General features: G+C 41.4%; 1 protein-coding gene across 9 annotated transcripts in view; it reads right to left on the bottom strand.

Annotated features, from left to right (window-relative positions):
- Positions 1-1,728: 1,728 nt before the first annotated feature.
- KREMEN1 (kringle containing transmembrane protein 1) overlaps positions 1,729-21,737 on the bottom strand; it is a 136,678-nt gene continuing 116,669 nt past the window's right edge. For 8 of the 9 annotated variants that reach the window (XM_043497767.1, XM_043497770.1, XM_043497769.1 and 5 more), the window contains 5 exons: positions 14,479-14,811; positions 12,319-12,477; positions 11,181-11,265; positions 4,904-5,102; positions 1,729-4,671 (listed from right to left, as the gene is read on the bottom strand). In XM_043497767.1, the coding sequence (XP_043353702.1) occupies positions 4,940-5,102; positions 11,181-11,265; positions 12,319-12,477; positions 14,479-14,811 (740 nt within the window). In that variant the 3' untranslated portion in view covers positions 1,729-4,671; positions 4,904-4,939. The remainder of the gene's footprint in view (positions 4,672-4,903; positions 5,103-11,180; positions 11,266-12,318; positions 12,478-14,478; positions 14,812-21,737) is intronic. The other variant, XM_043497772.1, reaches the window with a different exon arrangement.

The following is a 21,737-nucleotide window of genomic DNA, read 5'->3' on the forward strand; positions in this document are numbered from 1 at the left end:
TGCCTCTGAAGCACTTTCCATGTGGAAGGAAATATTGATTATCATAGATCAATATGTTTAACTGCTCAAAAGTATTTGCTAAAACAAGAAAATGGAGCTTCTGCATGACCTACTTACAGCTGTAACATCTGGGTCACTAGCTTTACCTTCTACTTCTTTACTCTCCAGTATTGTTGTATACTAAAATGTGATAGGAAACAAATTATCTTGGCTGGGATTAGGGATGAGGAGAAACTCCGTTGTTTTGCTATGAATCTGTTCAAAAGGAACCTTCCTACCCATGGCAAAAGCACTGACTATTCAAATTGTTTTATTTGGAAAACAGATGCTTGCTTTTAACCAAGCTGTTGATGTTTAAGAGTTAACAGCTGCATTTAACCAACCTCCTCCTTCCTGTTAATTTTTCAGGTAATTAAATATCTTTTCCAGAGATCTTCTAGCAGGCTCACTCAAGAAGATACAACTGTACTCATTATATTTCCCTTTTGCTAGAAACAATGTGGTAATTGCTGTCTTAGGAAAGTCTTTTGGCACTGTGTATTTATTATAGAATTATTCTGACACCTCTGAGATCCGTCTATGGCAAATAAACATCGCTTTTATGGCATCTTCTGCAGGTTATGTCTCTTGTCCACTCTGCAGCACAGTGAAATGTAAATATGAAAACCTCCCTCAGATTCAGAAACAGACTGCGACTAGGACTGAGAAAAAAGGAATTTCCTCTCCACTGGCAGCTGAGTCATAGAGGCTCTGTATTGCACTGCATCTCTTGGTTCCGAGCTGCTGCTATGCTCTTAAAAGCAGCTATTCTAGTTGATTTTTCCATCTGAACTTCTTTATTTACCAAGATACAAAGTGACTGTGCATGTCCAACAGCATCAGATCAGAGACAGAAGCCAGTTTAGCTTTGCCAGTTAGGTGAAGTAGATGAAATTGGCAAAACCATATTTCTGAAATCCCCTTAGCTTCCAGTTTAAATTTTCCTTTTTGGCTGATGTTGCAGGGCTCTCCAGCATATTGCCTCTGTTCCTCAGATGATTACATCAAGGGCATAAAGTATGCCAAGACAGCAGTCCCCATAAACGGTCATCTAAACTAACAGCCAGTATAGAAGAGCTAGGACTGGGACTTCTGGTTTAAGTGCACCCCATTTTTCTGGCTTTCTGCAGATCTATAGTCCTATTCTCCCACACGCTCAGTCCCTGGAGATCTGAACAAATGCTTCTCCTCAGTAGCTTCATTAATTTAAAAAAAAAAAAAGAAGAAAAAACCCAAACATTCACTAGGAAGCCCTAAATGGCACAACTGATCCTTTCTTTTCCCCATCCCTCTAATATAAGCCTGAGAGCATCAGCCTGCCTGGGACTTCAGCTTTTTTTCCTAATTACAGTACCTTCTGGTTTGATTAGGTGATCTCTTGCCATCCCCGTTCACCATCTCTCTCTGCAGGCTGCCTTTGTACAGCAGTCAGTTGATGCAGATAAAAATTCTTTTTAAGGGACCATCTGTGAACATGTCAATTTTTATATTTTATTTTTGTGAAGCTTGGAGCAATTATTCTTTTCTTCTACCTGGAGATTCATTTAAAAGGGCCTCACTGAATTCTGTTTCAGTTTGAGCGGCTGTTTGTTCAACAGCCTTCACCATTGTAGCTCACGAAAGCTTATGCTCTAATAAATTTGTTAGTCTCTAAGGTGCCACAAGTACTCCTTTTCTTTTTATAGTTTCTTTTGGAGCTATTTTGAATTGTTTTTTTCCCTCCTTGTAAGTGGATTGGTACCTCAAGTTAGTAGGAGACGTGGCATATTATTTGACTTGCAGTATGATACTCACAGGGAAAAACACTCTTTCTTGGTTTTGCGTTTGTTGCTGCATGAGTCTACTCATACATTCTGGCCAATACAATGATGCAGCAGTTTGAAAATATTTTTGGGAATGCATAAATGGGGAAAGGCCTGTTTCCATCATATATAAGAGTCCTTACGGCCACATTGCTCTGTTTTGAAGCAGAAGATCAAAATTAATTACCCAAGGCAAGGCTGGCCAGTACAGAACTCTTAGTGAAATAAGCCCCCTCTCTCAGCTACTGTAAATTGTCATAGAGTCACTATAGTCAATAGAGCTATGGTAACACACTTGTTGAGGCTCTGCCCTGCTATGTTCAGACTTTCCATAGTGTAGGAAACCATGTAACAAATGATTCCACGAAAGAGCCTTATTATCAAGAGGACACAGGCTGGTCTTAAGCCATTGTTCGTATGAAAGTATCATTCCAGCTGTTCTAGTGAGAAACCCAGTGTCCCTTTTGTAACTATCCTGAAGATTATTCTTGGCCATGTCTTTGTCAGTCACCTGACTCTGAGGTTAGAGCATGGAGTCTATGGCAGCCCGGGGTGAGCATATGTTGATATAGGTCCAAAGACTTCTGGAACAAGATACTTTCTCCAACACTGCAGGGTCTGAAGACAGCTGGACTTGTGTAATCCCCTCTCCTGGATCAAAAAGATTGGAGTGAGAACACTCTTGGCCTTGATATTGTTGGCAAGAACGTTCAAAACCACCTTTAACTGAAAGCAGCAGCTGTCACTTGTCTTGGCCTCAATTTTGCTTTGTTTGTGTAGACTTCTTGTGGGGTTGGTGTTTGTCTCCAGTGTTTCTCTTCCTCATTCTGTTGTCTAACTGGAGCTTTTCTTCGCTTTGATTACTCACATTTATACACTGTCACCTCTGAATGGAGACAAAATCCAGCTGTCCCACCACTTCCTTGTGTAGTCCTGTAGTCTGGAATGCACAGCAAGGCAGCTTGATTTAGCCTTGGGGTAAGGATTGGCTGCCACTATCCTAATCCTGGCCTCATGATTGCTGGGAAGTATGTTGTGCACTTGAAATATGATGTTGAGGTCACAATAGAAACAGGTGCAAAGGCTGGAAGCATCAAGGCATCCCATGTGCAGGGAAGTGAAGCCTGTTGTCCAGACACTAGCATAGGAATGTGGGGGAGGCGCAGGCCCTGAGCTATGGAAAATATTGCTGCTTTTTTCAGCTGCTCTCATTGCAGCAACTCCATTTTTAAATGGCATATGAGTTGCTGAAGCATTTATAACACTTAAACCCACAAAACACTCCAGGTTAAACACACCCTACCAACCCTCACATTGCAGTGCAAGTGTCCCAGAGGTTACAGATGGATACATACATTTAGGCATCATGAGGACAGCGGGTTTGTCTCTCTGTCACATACATTTCTACTTGGTCACCTCTCTCACTCTCTCTCCCACACATACACATGCCACCCCCACCCTCAGCCCCCAAACTTCTGCCTGGGAGCATCTCATGGTTACACATCTCTCACTCACAAATATATCCCATGTTACTCTGGGGTTCGGGTTCTAGACACGTGTATGAACATCCCAGGGATTACAGGGCTCTCCTAAATTCACAGCTTTCTAAGTGTGTGTGTGTGTGTGTGGTGTGTGCATGCACACATGCCTGTGTGCGTGAAGCATGTATCAAAGACATGCTTATACTAGCATTCGCTATTTCTGTGTCTCTACCATATTAGATTTTTGGCAATTGTCTCCCCTACAGGAGAGGCCAGGATAGTTCATGTTCAGGACTTCTGAGACACACTTGCACACTCTGCTGCCCCTTACTGGTGGATTTTGGTGGTGTGATTGACTATGCTTATATCTCTGGCTGTTCCTGTTCCTTCCAACCTTCTAGTCAATTGATACTGATGACGCCGTGCAGTCATTTACCAGCTATTACAGATCCATTGTGTCATCCCCACCTTTTGCCGCTGTCAATGATATCTTTAACTTTTGTTGTAGGGAATCTTGATTGTCAGCCTTACCATCTGAAGCTCGCTGACTTAACAGTTTGACTGAAAAGGTCATTGCTTTGTTAGGCAGCCCTATCTTCACATCCAGACTCGATGCAGGGCTTAAGAATGGTATAGGTTTGTCATGACCTGTCTCTTGCTACTAAAAGTGACCTCTTAAAAAACAATTAGTAGGCATTGTGGCTCGGACACACAAACTTTAAACTCTAAACATCCCATGTCGACTCTGAACCAATGAGCACCACCTATTTAATTTGTTTGTAGCTCAGGCTTTGTTGAGCATTTTTCTCCTAATTTTACCTTTAAGACCTGATTGGTTCTCTATATTTGTACTTCTGAAAAGAGGCCATCCAAAAATAGCAGAACATTGGCTCTGAGGCAGATACCTTCTCAAAGTCTGTGACTCCCTTACCCTTGTACATTGCCAGCTAGAAACATCTACAGCAGAGGCAACTCAGCATGTATCGCTGCAGCAGCTGAAAAGATGGTGTCATTTATATTTGTGCTTAAAATGACCTAAACTATTAAAGCAGTCAAAGCAGACCCAAAGTCCTGATCTCCACAGGGTTCTCACATTCATTTCATTTTGTGGGTGTGCAGGATATCTACTGTTTTTGAGATTCTGTTTCTATTTTAAGCAAAGTGGTTTAAGACCATATTTAGAAGGATGAGAGGGCTGACAAGCTCCAGATACTTCAAAATGGTTATATAGCAGTTGGTTTTCCCATGTCTGGTGTGCACCTTGGAACTCCAGAAACAGTCTGTCCAGATCCTTTGGAAAACAAGGAGAAGATAGAGGAAAAAGATTATCCCCAATACACTTTGAACTGCAGGAGAATAATGAAAAGGAGTACTTGTGGCACCTTAGAGACTAACAAATTTATTAGAGCATAAGCTTTCGTGAGCTACAGCTCACTTCATCGGATGCATCGGAATGCATCCGATGAAGTGAGCTATAGCTCACGAAAGCTTATGCTCTAATAAATTTGTTAGTCTCTAAGGTGCCACAAGTACTCCTTTTCTTTTTGCGAATACAGACTAACACGGCTGCTACTCTGAAACCAGGAGAATAATGTGTCTCATGGAGTGACTGTCACTTTAGTGTCCCACAAGGAGGCTGCAATCATCTTGTTGGCTCTTAAATTTTTTCTTGAAGATGGAGATGGAGGTGGATGGCTTGTAAAAAATACTCCAGATCTCTCCTGCAGTAGTTGCTTGGTGAGAATCCCCTATCTCAGCAGAAGAAGGTGCCTGATGAGATCTAAGAAACAGTTATTTTACAATTATAGTCTTAATAACATGCTAAATTGTTTGGCGAGTGCTATTTATTTTATTACCACTATTATATTATTTGTATTACAGTATGTCTGCAGGCCCCAGATGAGACTGGGGCAGCATTATGCTAGGCACTCTACACCACATAGTAAGAAACCATCCCTGCCCCATATGGTTTACAATCTAAATAAACTAGACAGAACAGGATGAGAGGTGAAACAGAAGACACAAAGAAGTGATATGAAAAAGTCACAGCAAGTCATTGGCAGAGCTGGGAAAAGAACCCAGATCTTCTGAGTCCCAAGCCAATGCTTTGTCCACTTGACCATGCTGCATTATTACTAAACAACAATCTGAAGTATAATTAAAGCACCAACACTATAAAATTGCTAAAAGGCTAGCTATTTTGGAAGTATTTAAAAATGGGAAGAGGGTTCTGTTCAAGAGCTAATCAATGTTAATAATGAAAATGCCTCTTTAAAAAAGTGTGTTTACAGATCCTTTCTGGAATGTAGAATAAATTCTACATGCCGTGAGCTGCCACAGCCAAAGTGCAGTCATCCAGTGATCCATGTGCAAGAGTAGAATGCCTATCAATAAGGTGTCAGAGTGCTAATACCTCAGGATGAGGCTCAGGTAAGAAGTCACATATTCAGGGCATTATAGGCTAACAATGCAAACTTAAAACATCAGTCTGCCACTTTACAGGCAGATAATGTAAAAAGGGTAGTACATTGTGATCCTCGGTGCTCCAATCTGTTTTTTGTACTAGCTGCAAAAGGTAAATTAAAACAATTGTGCCTCATTGGCACAAGGACAGGTGTTGCTTTTGCAAAGTGATGATGAGAGCACATAAAGCAAATTGCAATTGAAAAATTTTCATGTTGCTTCTGAGACACACAGGACTTTTCTATTTTAATACAGCTGAATACAAGGTCATACATCTAGGAACAAAAGATGTAGGACATATTTACAGGATGAACATTGGGGTTATGGTAAATGACCAGTTAAAAATACTCTCAGTATGATACTTGTGACTAAAAAAGTTACCATGAGTTTTGACTGTATAAACAGAGGAATATCAAATGGGAGTAGGGAAGGAATTACATCGCTTCATGATTTGGTAAGACCGCAACAGGAATTCTGTGTTCAGTTCTGGTTGCTACATATTGAAAAAAGTTGTTGAAAAATTGGAGAAGATTCAAAGAAGTGCTACAGGATTGATTTGAGCTCTGGAAAAATACACATTATGGTGAGAAACTTAAGATCAATCTGTTTAGTTCACTGAAGAGAAGTTTAAGAGGTGACTTGATTGCAATCTATTTCTACCTACATATGTAGAATGTATCAGACAGTGGAGGCCGCTTTAATCTAGCTGACATAAGCATAAAAAGGACCAACGGCTGAAATTTGAACCTAGAAAAATTAAAACTAGAAATAAGGTGCACATTTTTAATGAAGAGGGTAATTAACAATCACAGCAGATTAACCAGGTATGTGGCAAACCCTTGCTCACTTGAAGTCTTCAGCTCAAGACCAGATGACTTTCTAAAAGGTATATTCTAGTTAAGCCATAAATTATAGACATGTTGCAGGAATTAATGGACAAAATTCTATGGCCTGTGTTCTTCAGGAGGACAGACTAGATGATTGTAATAGTTTCTTTTAAGCATAAAAAAAAATCTTTGCATCAATCCTGAGTGGTGAGCAAAAATAATAACCATGTTCTCAACCTGGTGCACTAATGCTTTTCATGCCTCTGTTGCTAGTGAGAACACAAACAAAGAGCGCTCCTTCTTGTACTAATGACCACTACCCAGTAGGAAGACTTCAGTGATTCTGAAAAAGATTTGAGGATTGTGGTGGATAATCAGCTGAACATGATGATAATACAGTAGGGCACGGATTATCCAACAAGTTCTTGAAATGTATTGGAGACAACCTTTATTATAGAAGGTGGAGAAAGAGACTAGAGGAGAGGATATTCTGCATTTAATTCTGACAAACAGGGAGGAACTAGTTAAGAATCTGAAAGTGGAAGACAGCTTGGATGAAGGTGACCATGAAATGATAGAGTTCAAGATTCTAAGGAATAATAGGAGGGAAAACAGCAGAATAAAGGCAATGGACTTGAAGAAGGCAGACTTTAGCAAACTCAGACAATTGGTAGGTAAGATCCTGTGGGAAACAAGTCTAAGGGAAAAAAGAGTTCAGGAGAGCTGGCAGTTTTTTACAGAGACATTATTAAAGGCACAAGTGCAAATTATTCCAATGTGTAGGAAAGATAAAAAGTATGATAAGAGGTCACCCTGGCTTATCCAAGAGATCTTCAATGACCTGAGACTCAAAAAAGAGTCATAGGTCAAATGACAAAAGATTAATATATTTTCAAAATCAACACAAGCATGTAAGGACAAAATTAGAAAGGCCAAGGCACAAAATGAGATTAAATAAACTAGGGATAAAAAATGGTTACAGAGCATTTTACAAATATGTGGGAAGCAAGAGGCAGACCAAGGATCGGGTAGGCCCATTACCAAATGAGGAGGGAAAGACAATAACAGATAATATAGCAATGGCCAAAGTATTAAATGCCTTTTTTGTATCCAGTTTTCACCAAAACTTGGGATCTGGTGACTAACATAGAGAACAGTGTAAATGGCATAGAATCTGAGGCTAAAATAAGAAAAGAACAAGTTAAGAATGACTCAAAAAAGTTATATGTCTTCACATCAGTAGGGTGTGATGAAATATGTCCTAGAATACTTAAGGAACTAACTGAAGAGACCTCTGAGCCATTAGTGATGATCTTTGAGAATGCTTGGAGGATGGGAGACATACCAGAGGGCTGGAAAAGGGACAAATATAGTACCTTTCTACAAAAAAGGGAATAAGAACAACCCAGGGAATTATAGACCAGTCAGGGTAACTTCGGCACCCGAAAGATACTGGAGAAAATAATCAAACAATCAACTTGTCAGCACTTAGAAGATAATAAGGTAATAAGTAGCAATCAACATGGATTTGTCAAGAAAAAATCATATCAAACCAACCTAATATCCTTCTTTGACAGGGTAACAAGCCTTGTCAATAGGGGGAAGCAGTGGATGTGATATAGCTTGACTTTAGTAATGCTTTTGATAGTGTCTCACATGACCTTCTCGTAAACATACAAGAAAAATACAGCCTAAATGGAGCTACAATAAGGAGTACAGAATTGGCTGGAAAACTGTGCTCAGAGAGTAATTATCATTGGCTTACAATCAAGCTAGAAGGCACATCAAGTGGGGTCCCACAGGGATCGGTCCTGAGCCCAGTTCTACTGAATATCTTCATAAATTATTTGGACAATGGCATATAGAGTATACTTATAAAGTTTGTGAATGATACTAATCTGGGAGGGATTGCAAGTGCTTTGGAGGACAGGATTAAAATTCAAAATGATCTTGACAAACTGGAGAAATAGTCTGAATTAAATAGGATGAAATTCAATAAGGACAAATACAAAGTACTATACTTAGTTGGGCATAATCAACTGCACAGCTACAAAATAGATAATGACTGCCTATGATGGAGTACTGCAGAAAAGGATATGGGGTCAACTACGTAATCCTGTTGCAAAAAAAAAAATGAGTGAGAAACAAGAAGTAATTATTTCACTCTACTCAGCACTGATGAGGCCTCATCTGGAATACTGTGTCCAATTCTGTGCACCACACTTCAGGAAAACGTTGGCAAATTACAGAGAGTCCAGAAGAGAGCATCAAAATGATTAACGGTCTAGAAAACATGACCTACGAGGAAAGACTGAAAAAAAAATTGGGCTTGTTTCATGCTGGAGAAGAGAAGACTGTGGGAGACATTACAGTCTTCAAGTACATGAAAGGTTGTTTTAAAGACAAGGGTGAAAATTGTTCTCCTTCGCCGCTGAGGACAAGACAAGTAGTAATGGGTTTAAATTGCAGTACCAGATTTAGTTTAGACATTAGGAAAAACTTTCTACCTGTCCAGGTAGTTAAGCAATGGAACAAATTACCAAGTGAAGTTGTGGAATCTCCATCATTGGAGGTTTTTTAAGAGCAGGTTAGACAAACACCTGTCAGGGATGGTCTAGATAATACTTAGTCCTGCCTCAGTGCAGGGGATTGGACTAGATGACCAGTCCTACATTTTTATGATTCTATGAGCTCCATTGTGATGCTATGGCCAAAAGAGATAATGCAATCCTGGAATGCATAAATTGGGAACCTCAAATAGGAGGCTAACAAATTTATTAGAGCATAAGCTTTCGTGAAAGCTTATGCTCTAATAAATTTGTTAGTCTCTAAGGTGCCACGGGTACTCCTTTTCTTTTTGCGAATACAGACTAACACGGCTGCTACTCTGAAACCTGTCCAATAGGAGGAGGAAGGTTATTTCACCTTTGTATTTGATACTGGTGCAACCGCTGCTAGAAGGTTGTGTCCAGATCTGGTGCCCACCATTCAGGAAGGATGTTGGAAATACTTGAGAAGGGCTCAGAGAAGAGTCCTAAGATGCTCAAAAGACTGGAAAACATGCCTTATAGTGAAAGACTCAAGGATCTCAATATATTGAGTTTATCAAAGAGAGGATTAAGGGGTGATTTGATTACAGTCTATAAGTATCTACATGGGGAACAAATATTTAGCAATGGACTCTTCAGTCTAGCAGAGAAAGGTATAACACAATCCAATGGCTGGAAGTTGAAGTTTGACAAATTCAGAATGGAAATAAAGTGTATATTTTTAACAGTGAGAGTACTTAATCATTAATTGACACAATTTACCAAGGGTCATGGTGGTGTCTGCCTTACTGACAATTTTTAAATCCAGATTGGATGTTTTCTCTAAAAGATCTGCTCTAGGAATTATTTTGGAGCAGTTTTCTGGCCTGTTATACTAGGGTCAGATGAGATGATCATAATGGTCCCTTCTGGCCTTAGAATCTATGAATGGCTGAAAGTTGAAGCCAGATAAATTCAGACTGAAATAAGGCATACATTTTTAACAGTGAGGGTAATTAATTGGAACAATTTATCAGCTGTGGTGGTGTCTCCCTCACTGGCAATTTTAAAAGCATGATGCGCTTTAATTCATACAGAAATTAATTCAGAGAAGTTCTATGGCCTGTGTTATACAGGGGTTCAGATTAGATCATCTCTCAATGGCCCTGCTAGCCTTAAAAATGATGGCTCTGAGTATGCATTTATTAATATCTTTTGGCAGACATAAAATCTTTATTTAAAGTCTTCAAATAATGGAGAATCCACAATGTCCCTAGATAGGTTGTTCTAATGGTTAATTACCCTCACTGTTATGGAATTAGACATTATTTCTAGTCTGAATGTGTCTAGTTTCAGCTTCCAACTATTGGATTTTGTTTTGCCTTTTTCTGTTATATTTAAAGAGCTGTCTACTATCAGAAATGTCTTCCATGTGTAGGTAATTGTAGACTAAAATTAAGTCACCACTTAATCTTCTCTGTCAATTAGGTAAAAAGATTGAGCATCTTAAATCTCTTGCTAACACAAATTTTCAAGACTTTGAATCACTTTTGTGGCTCTCTACTGCTGAAAAATTGGAGTGGGTAAAGAAGAGAGAAAGAATATAAACTAGCTGATTCATCACTTACAGAATGGGCTGCTCTTTAACACTTCATTAATACTTTTTGCATTAAATATTAAAATAATCAGCCTTCCTCCCAACAATGCTGAAAATCTTTGTTTAATATCTTCTCCTCTGTAATTTTAGTCTGTATGAGAATCCTCTCACCCCTGGTAACATGAATGTCCATAAAATAAAAACAAAAGGGATCCTCCAATTGCAAATTTCATTCTACAAAGAGTGGAAAGGTAGAGATGTGCTTTATTTGGCAAGTGATTGAGGAGACACTGAAAATAACATATAACCCATGTTATTGAACATAACTAGTCACACAGTATAAAAAGGTGAGAGTGGTTCCCTCCAGGACACAAAGAATTCCACGCGTGGGCCTGAATCTGTATGTCCCACGTACACCCAGGAAAACTTAATCCTATACTTACTTCATTATGAAATGCAGAAGTATCTTTGCCAATATGGCTGAGACAGTTATGATGAGGAGAGCTGTGAGGCCATATACTGACCACTCTGTGGAAAAGAAAAAGGCATATCTTCTAGAACATTAATTTGCTTATAGTTTATGTGCTTTCTGTTTTAACACACTTACTCTTGGACACTCAATTGAAAGCTTCCATTTCAACCAATGTTTAAATTAGAGCAATTGAAGCTGAAAGAGATCTTTTACATTCCAACCAGTCCATCCCCACTTGGCCAGTGCAAGATAGTTTGTTATAAAATTTCAAACTTCAGAGTAAATATCAGGAACTATTTCCTTACAGAGATTTTAAAGCTGTGCAATTGTCCATCTTTGAAAAAGATGGAAGCACATTCCTAGGGAATTTTAAAAATAAACTGAACAAAGCTTATGGGAATGTACATAAACAATTCTCCATTTGCAAGGAGATTGGATGATCTCACATCAGTATTTGCCCTGTTCTCTTCCCATTGCAGATTCTGCTCAGTGTCTGATCTGTGTTGTACTGTCCTGCTCTGTGTCATTGCATTCCTTTAGACTGTAGGCTGTTGGACATTGCACCAGATCCTTGACCCACCTCTTTAGTTCCCTTTGTCATTCCAGCAGCACAAAGGGGATTCAAAGATGCCTTGAAGCAGCAGCTGAAGATTCTCTTAGTACAAAAGAGTTCTAAACTAGTGCAGCCCAAGTGCCTCCTGATCTTTCCTCCACACTCAGACTTGAGCATGTCATGGGTGGGACAGTATGGTGCAACATGCTCTGGCAATCGTGGCTGATAGAAGAGCTCCAAGGCGGGGTCTTGTATTTGAAAATGCAAGTTAGAGAAGCTCTGAGGCCCTCAGCAGTCTCAAGTATCAGGGTGGCACAGAGGTAGAGTAAAACCACCTAATGACCCTCTGGTTCTCTCCATGAGCATTTAGCACCACTTCGTGTCACTCTTAGTGACCTAGCCTACTCTTATTTGTTCAACGCATTGTACCATACAGTAAATGTACATCACTAATGCAGCACACAGAGAATGACAAGAAAAAGTAAGCAATTTCATATTCTGTATGTCAGCGTATTTTCCCTGTTGTTTCTGCCCATCAATTCCCTTTGGATATTACCAGACATGCTGCTAGGGGGATGACTCGGACTAGTTGTGATGACATAAAGTATCTTTGAAGACTGGGCTGCATTGATGCGGAGATTTGCTTGGTCAGTTATCACCTCAGTAAATATCTGATTGACTGTAGTAATGTCCTGATGTAGCTTTTCTTTGATAGCTGAAAATACAAGAAGTTATACAAACAAGACCTTAATTTACTTATTTGGGCATAGTTTTTGACTTTGTATTTTGTTACACAAGAACTGTGACTCTGTCTGTTTTAAACTGGGAACTTGGACAATTATTTAATGGCTGATGCTAGGAAAGTCTCATCAGTCACTAGGATGCAAACAACATGGATTTTCTGAATGTTAATTGTTCATAAGAACTCTATTTGACCTAGACCAACATGTTTTCCTTCTAAAACCTTAGATGATAAATAGAGACATATATAAAGGAGAATGGGCCAGATTCTGGACCTAACCAGCTTTGGAGCCATAAAAGGGCTGCAACAGCCCATGGGTAACTTTCTCCAGCACAGGAGCTATGTGAAGCTGGCATATGCAGCCTTGTGCCAGTTCCCTTTGCAGCAGCAACTGTAGGGGGCTTGCCAAAGTAGGAGAGAGAGTAGCAATAAGCACTCAATGATACAGTCCTTCTGGGCTCTACAGAAGCCCATTAGCAGCTGTAGGGAAGCTACCATACATTAGAGCAGACCTAGGTGCCATACCAGCTCCCAACACAGACAGACTCTCTTTCTAGACTGTGCCTCTCAGGAGGCACAACTCCAAATCTAGCCTAATAATTCCAGAGGGAGTTTCTCCAATAATCACATTGAAACACAGGTACATGAAAAAGACAAACTCTTTCCAGGTGCCTCCTTGGGGTTATTGAATTGTTTTGAAGAAAAAGACTCTGGTCCAGAGAAAGACAGGAAGATCCACAGCTATTAGAATACTATCTCACGCTTGCTCCCTACAATACTGAAAAGGAGACTCTTCTACCAGTGTATAAACTGAGACCAAGCAATAGGGAGTGTCAGAAAAAGGAGAGAGATCTTGCTTATCTTGAAGGATCAGAGAAAAGCAGCTGCACTGTGTCTCAGAGTTTTGTAATTGTACATTGTTTTGTAATTAGGACAACAGAATGGCTTCTCCAGATCTCAGGAGATGATGCTAAGGATTGCAGTTAAATATTCAGCGTTTTTTGTTTAGCATGTGTTTGTTTGTTTTTTACAACCTACTTGCTATTAAAAGTCTAGTTTCCTTAGTGAAACTTAAAGTGGTGGCTCTAGTTAATCTGTTTTGGGGATAACACACTGCTTGAAGAGTTGAAGCATTCTATGATATTTCATTGCAGACTGATAAAATTAGTATGAGTGGCCATCTGGTTACTGGCTGTCACTGAGGAGAGAGACAGGTTCTATCTACAAGACATACAATTAGAAACTCCAAAGATACAAGGGATGCACAGAACAACAAAGGTTGTGTCTACACTATCATTTTCCAGAGGTGCTGGAACAATTTGTATAGTGGGGGTGCTAAGAGCCATTGAACCAAACTGTAAACCCTGTACACGATGGAAGCCACTCTGAGCCAGCAGGTACCGCATTGCCTCCAGCACCCCTACTTCTAGCACCTATGCCTTTTTCCCTAAAATTTTCTTACATCAATCCAGCTTTGCTGGCATGAGCAATGGTGAGTGTTCTAGCATAGACAAGATGAAAATGATCTGAGCAAAATGACTTGAATGTAATTGGTACAGTCACAGAATCCCAGGACAGTTTCTGGCTGAGTGGAACATACAGGGAGTTAGAAAGCATTAAGGAAAAACAGAAGGTGCAGCTGGACTACTGGCACCATTTTATTTCAACTTTAGTCTTTCTTTCAGCCCCATCATATCAGGTGTGGGGGAGGAGGAACGAGACAAATGGGCTTTTGGGTTAGCCCATAGTTATTTGAGAAACAGCTGAAGGGCAGACTACTAAATCAAGACAGAAGTTTGGGTGGGAGGCCTTACCACCTGGAACTCTGACTACACTAAATGGAGGACCCTTAGATGTACGACATGAGTTAAAATATTTGTTTTCACTGTGTCTGTAGGGCAAGTCTCTACGTGGCCTAAACACCTTAGAAAAATGGTCCATCAGGAGCTAGGTATGGAGCAGTTAGCCTCTTACCTCTGTACACGACAGCAAATCCCTGGGCTTGATTTATTTGATCTGAGAAAAAATACAAAATGACAAAATCCAAAGAGACATTAAAAGAGATGGGAGGCCGGTTCCTGCCATCAAAACGAGCCAGCACATGGTAAGTGTAGCCATCCAGCACCTCCACCATGTCTGTGGAGTCCTTGATGTCAAAGAGAGTGAAGTTGAACTCAATCTGAGATGCTCCTGGAATTTGTATGGTCCAGTAGCACACCCTGCCTGTGGCATAGGTGTCAGGGAAATCTGGAGAATAGATCACAGATGTTGGGGAGGTATAGTTCCCCCCACAGGAACCAAGGAGGGCTGTGGGGAAAAAGAGAAGAAAAAGAATGAGTGAAAATCAAATTTGTATAGTCTGTACTTCCAGAGCATGTTTCAGCTAAAAATAAATCTGATACACTACAAACATCAAGGGCTCAATTGTGGCTTTAAGCTACAGATTTGCACTGGGGCAGGAGACGCTGGGAACCCCAGGAGATACTATGTCTCAGACCAGAGCAAGATGCTTATATGGGTACCTGGGAGCATGGTCATTGTGCTACCCTCTTCCAGGGTGCAGTGTGCACTTCTTTCACAGGAAGCCAATTCAACGGATATGGTGCAAAAGTGGAGAGCCATCAACCTCTCTCATTTCCTTCAGAAAGCCTAATGCCAGTCTAGGCTGCAATTGTGCCTAGCTCTTGTGCACCATTGTAGTCAGCAATTTGTGCCCCCTCCTCCCTTGAGCATTCTTCCAGGGCTGGGGACAATCTGGTCATAATGAGCTAATCACTAAGCCTCACTAGCTCCCCTCTTACCCCTGTGAGGTCGGTACGTGTAATAATGACTCTTGCTTATGGGATATTTCTCCACTTCCCTATAATTAAAGCATTCTTAGCAGAGTTTTATCTTTTTTATGTAATTGTTTTAAAATTTCAAGTGTTTTGTTTTTGTACAATTAATAAGTAAGTCTGACACATGGATAAATGGAATCACTTGGCTAAGAATAACGCCCTATCAAAGGATCCGTTGCAAACACCTTATCCATGAAGCTGAAATGTTTCCAACATACCAACAAATGTTTTGTATGCAGTAATGCTTGAGGCTACTTTATCATCTTTTGTTCAATGCTGCTCTGGTGCTCACTGTATCATTTATGTAAACTAATACATCTCCTGGTACGTGATTTTTGTACAGAAAGAGTCCATGGACAGTGTATTGGCTGATTTCCAAAGACATCAATGCAGCATCTCTGATGTATACTGCTAGCATCTGTGCTTAATCATAATCTTTCTGGCTCTGATTAACATTATTTCAAATGTCCTTTCTTGGGCTGTTGACAGACTTATCAGCTCAGCCATTATGTCCCAATGTCAACTTGAAGATCAGGTATTATTGTCAGATTTTACATCAGGGATTAACCCTTTAGAACATGGAGTGGAGAGGAGAAATAAAAATACATTTCTGCAGAAAGTGGTGATGGTGAGTGGTGGCATACTCTAGGGTTGCCAACTTTGGTTGGATCAATTCCTGGAGATTTCATCACATGACAATCTTTAATGAAAAATTAATCTTTAATTCTTGGAGACTCCTGGACAATCCTGGAGAGTTGGCAGCCCTAGCACAAGTACTTTTATTTTGTAGTACTTCTAAGAAATCTGACCTCTCAGACTAACAGCAACAACTTATACCACTTTGGAGAAAAAAACAGAAGATAAAATTTGCAAAATAGCTCAGCTATACTGTTCCAGCGTTATTGTTGGTAACATTACTATCCGTTACACTAATTCTTTTAGGGTGTGTGTGTGTGTGTGTGTGTGTGTGTGTGTGTTCACATGTTTAAAGCCAAGTATAAACAATTAATTCGCACAAACCCGCTGGGAGGCAGATATGTAAATAGTGTTATACTGCACCCTATTGATAAAATAGAACCTTACTGTTACCTTGGTCCCCTCTAACTCAACTCTAAGAGTTGAGTAGCCATTAGGCATTTTCCATGTTAAAGGACAACTGGGTAGCACAGCCCAACAGAGAACTATTCAACACTAAACTGCAGAGCAGTGTGGCCAACTCAGATTTATTGAGAATAATGTGATTTTTGGCTCTGGCTGCGAAGAGTCTCGTGATGGTACTAAAAGCTCCATTGGTGTGTGGGGAGGGGGAGGGCTCTGGTTCCATTTAAAGCCCTGTAGCTTAGTGGAAAGTTCAATGACTTAGAAGTCGAGATACCATGAATTCTAGTCCCAGCTCCTTGACTGACAATACTTCTGTGTCCTTCACAACCCATATTATGAACAAGATCTCACACATGTAACCAAGAACTTACCCATGGTCACTAGTAGAGCTGGAAATAGAACAGAATCTCTAATACAACAGCATCAAGTCTCATCTACTTTGCCAAATTCTTTCCAAGGGACATATCAAATTAGGTGATTCTGTAACCCACCATGACTCTGTTACCTCTTAGTTGCTAGACCACATATAGAAACTTATCTGAGCATATGCTTTTGTGGGCTAAAGCCCATCTCATCAGATGCATGCAGTGGAAAATATAGTATGCGCGCGTGCGTGTGCGTGTGCGTGCACGCACACACACGCACAGAGAGAACATGAAAAAAAGGGGTGTTGCCATACCAACTCTAATGAGACTCATCGATTAAGGTGGGCTATTATCAGCAGGAGGAAAAAAGACTTCTGTAGTGATAATCAGGATGGCCCATTTCAAACAGTTGATAAGAAGGTGTGAGTAATAGTGGGGGAAAAATTAGCATGGGGAAATAGTTTTTAGTTTGTATAATGACTCATCCACTCCCAGTCTTTAATAAAGACTAATTTAATGGTGTCCAGTTTACAAATTAATTCCAGAGCTGAAGTTTCTTGTTGGAGTCTGTTTTTGAAGCCACACTATCAATCGATGTGATATGTGCCAACAATGCCCCCTGCCATGTACATTGGCCGTACTGGACAGTCTCTACGCAAAAGAATAAATGCACACAAATCAAACATCAAGGATTATAACATTCAAAAACCAGTCAGAGAACACTTCAACCTCCCTGGACACTCAATTACAGACCTAAAAGTTGCAATTATTCAACAAAAAAACTTCAAAAACCCTAACACGGCTACCACTCTGAAACATAGAGAAACTTGAATCTGTTACTACTTCCATGCTAAGAGCACTTTAGCACACTTTAGATCAAGTGGTAGCTCTTTACATTTTTACATCCAGAGATCCCAGGTTCAGGTTCTCATATGACCCAAATGGGGGTTGTTAATTTTGGCTATGGTGTCTGTAACCACAATGTGCTCTCACGGCATGCAGTATAAACCAAAGTGTCCTGATGCCCAGTGTTCCATGGCTGTTTCAGAAAGTATGGTGTCTCCCTGTATGTGCTGGTCCACTTAGAGCAGTGGTTCTCAACACAGAGGTCTCCCAAGGGGTACATCAACTCATCCAGATATTTGCCTAGTTTTACAACAGGCTACATAAAAAACACTAGCGAAGTCAGTACAAACTAAAATTTCATACAGACAATGACTTGCTTATACTGCTGTATAGACTATACACTGAAATGTAAGCACAATATTTATATTCCAATTGATTTATTTTATAATTATATGGTAAAAATGAGAACATAAACACTTTTTCAGTAATGATGTGCAGTGACACATCTGTATTTTTATGTCTGATTTTTGTAAGCAAGTAGTTTTTAAGTGGGGGTGAAACTTTGGGTATGCAAGACAAATCAGACTCCCAAAGGGGTACAGTAGTCTGGAAAGATTGAGAGCCACTGATTTAGATGACAAAAGCAGTTGCTCCTAGAGCTGTCTGTGTTGTGGAGTTGAAGACTGAAGGTTGATGAGCCATGTGGGCGTGGGAAAATTTACATATTATAAAAGTTGATGTACAGATCCTGATGCAATAGTTGGAATGATCTGAAATTGCAAAACATTGTATTTAGAAGTGAATTCAGATGATGTGCTAATATTTGTTTTACCATTGCATTTTTATTATTTGTATTTGTAAGAATAAGTGTAGCAGACTGAGTAGTTTTGAGCCTGAGCGATGTGGGAGATGTTGCCTGTGTGCGCAGGGCAGGGGTGGGCAAACTACGGTCCGGGGGGCCACATCCTGCCTTTCAGATATTTTAATCTGGCCCTCAAGCTCCCGCTGAGGAGCGGGGTCCGGGGCTTTCCCCGCTCTGTGCCATGTCTCTGCGTGGCACCCAGAAGCAGTGGCATGTCCCCCTCTGGCTCCTATGCATGGGGGCAGCCAGGGCGCTGCGCGTACTGCCACCCAGCCCCAAGTGCTACCCCCGCAGCTCCCATAGGCCAGGAACCATGGCCAATGGGAGCTGCAGGGGTGGACCTGGTGGATGGGGCAGCACACAGAGCCACCTGGCTGTGCCTCCGCATAGGAGCCAAAGTGAGGACATGCCCCTGCTTCCGGGAGCTGCTTGAGGTAAGCGCTGCCTGGAGCCTGCATCCCTGAGCCCCCTCCTGTGCCACAACCCCCTGCCCCAACCCTGATCCCCCTCCTGCCCTCTGAGCCCCTCGGTCCCAGCCTAGAGCACCCTCCTGCAACCCTAACCCATCATCCTCAGCCCCACTCCAGAGCCCACACCCCCCCCAGCTGGAGCCCACACCCCAACCCCCTGTCCCAGTCCGGAGCCCCTTCCCACACCCTGAACTCCTAATTTATGGCCTTACCCCAGACTCCTCACCCTGTCCTGCACCCCAACCCCCAATTTCATGAGCATTCATGGCCCGCCATACAATTTCCATACCCAGATGTGGCCCTTGGGCCAAAAGATTTGCCCACCCCTGGTCCAGAGGGTGGGAGACCATGCTTGTGCAAGCTCCAAAAGGTCAGACCTGATTTAATACATTTATCTTCCCAGAAAGCAGTCTCATTCTCAAAAATGTAGCATCAGCACCTGTGCAGGATTAGCTGTCTTGGAGAATTGCAAAGGAGCTACAGAGCCTCTCTCCTGTTGGGCAGCAGTATGAATCTTGCACAGCTCAACCAGGTTTAAGTTTTGTTCCCATCTCATGGAAGTTTGGTGGCCCCAGTATGAGATGAGTTTGATTCCCAGTTCCAGTTCCCATATCACAAACTCACTAAACTGCTTTGCACTAATTGTAATATACACTGAGCAGAGACTGTCCCTCACTAAGGGCTTCTCTATATGAACAGTTAGCATGCGGTAAGATGGGGTCTAAATCTACCTCATATTAGCCAGCCATGCACTAACTGTCCATCCAGGCCCTGCTCCCACAACTAAAAGCTCCGTAGTGCACTTCGATCTACCCCACTTTGAAACGGGAGTAGATCAAAGCACATATGTCCCAACATTTCAAGTGGCTAAAGCAGGACACAGCGCCACTTAGGTTTGGCCACTCTATAGATAGAGACAGAAGGGTAGACAGGCAAAACCCCATAGCAATCCTGAATGCAGGAAATATTCTGCTTAATCATGACAAGAGGTTTTGAGGATCAAAGTGGGACAGTCCAGCAAACCCCAGGACAGTTGTTAGGTGTAAGCACGCCTTAGTGAACTTTTAGTGCACAGTTGCAAGGTCCACATGGACAGTTAATACGCAACTGGCAAGCACCCATGGACTAACTGTTCATATAGACTTAAACACTTAAGATTTGTCTATCATAAAGAGGTCCCAATGAGCATTGGACCCTCTAGTGAAAGCTCCTGCAGCAGGTGCCAAAATTGTCTCACTCACTATAAATATGAGAGAGGTGGTAACACGAATGGTCTTGAGCATATTGAAGGGAGAGGGGGAGTTCAAAAATCAGAAGACAAACCAAAAACACATTCAATTTTAAAAACAAGAGCTCATTATATTTGAGCCAATCTCATGATTTTGTAGGGGGTCCCCATCTGACTCATGATATTTGACTCATGGCTGAGCACCTTTGCTTTCTGGAGCTAGATTGCCCATAGCTTCCATTTTGAATCACTTGGAGGAGAGGAAGATGATCAGGAACAGTCAACATGGATTCACCAAGGCCTAGTCATGCCTGACCAACTTGATTGATTTCTATGATGAGATAACTGGCTCTGTGGATATGGGGAAAGCGGTAGATGTGATATACCATGACTTTAGCATAGCTTTTGATACGGTCTCCCACCGTATTCTTGCCAGCAAGTTAAAGAAGTATGGATTGGATGAATGGACTATAAGGTGGATAGAAAGCTGGCTAGATTGTCGGGCTCAACAGGTAGTGATTAATGGCTCGATGTCTAGTTGGCAACCAGTATCAAGCAGAATGTCCCAGGGATTGGTCCTGGGGCGGGTTTTGTTCAACCTCTTCATTAATGATCTGGATGATGGAATGGATTGCACCCTCAGCAAGTTTGTGGATGATACTAAGCTGCGGGAGAGAGGTAGATATACTGGAGGGTAGGGATAGGGTCCAGAGTGACCTAGACAAACTGGAGGATTGGGCCAAAAGAAATCTGATGAGGTTCAGCAAGGACAAGTGCAGAGTCTTGCACTTAGGATGGAAGAATCCCATGCACTGCTACAGGCTGGATACTGAGTGGCAAAGCAGCAGTTCTGCAGAAAAGGATCTGGGGCTTACAGTGGGCAAGAAGCTGGATATGAGTAAACATTGTGCCCTTGTTGCCAAGAAGGCTAACAGCATATTGGGCTGCATTAGTAGAAGCACTGCCAGCAGATCAAGGGAAGTGATTATTCCCCTCTATTGGGCACTAGTGAGGCCACATCTGGAGTATTGCATCCAGTTTTGGGCCCCCCCCCCCACTACAGAAAGGATGTGGACAAACTGGAGAGAGTCCAGTGTACGGCAATGATAATGATTAGGGGGCTGGGGCACATGACTTATGAGGAGAGGCTGAGGGAACTGGGCTTATTTAGTCGGCAGAAGAGAAGAGTGAAGGGGGATTTGATAGCAGCCTTCAACTACCTGAAGAAGAGGTCCAAAGATGATGGAGCTAAACTATTCTCAGTGGTGGCAGATGACAGAACAAGGAGCAGTGGTCTCAAGTTGCAGTGGGGGAGGTCTAGGTTGGATATTAGGAAAAACTATTTCACTAGGAGGGTGGTGAAACACTGGAATGGATTACCTAGGGAGTTGGTGGAATCTCCATCTTTGAAGGTTTTTAAGGCCTGTCTTGACAAAGCTTGGCTGGGATGATTTATAGATTCATAGATTCATAGATACTAAGGTCAGAAGGGACCATTCTGATCATCTAGTCCGACCTCCTGCA

This window comes from Dermochelys coriacea, chromosome 15 (assembly GCF_009764565.3).
Source record: "Dermochelys coriacea isolate rDerCor1 chromosome 15, rDerCor1.pri.v4, whole genome shotgun sequence".
Classification (NCBI taxonomy): domain Eukaryota; kingdom Metazoa; phylum Chordata; order Testudines; family Dermochelyidae; genus Dermochelys; species Dermochelys coriacea.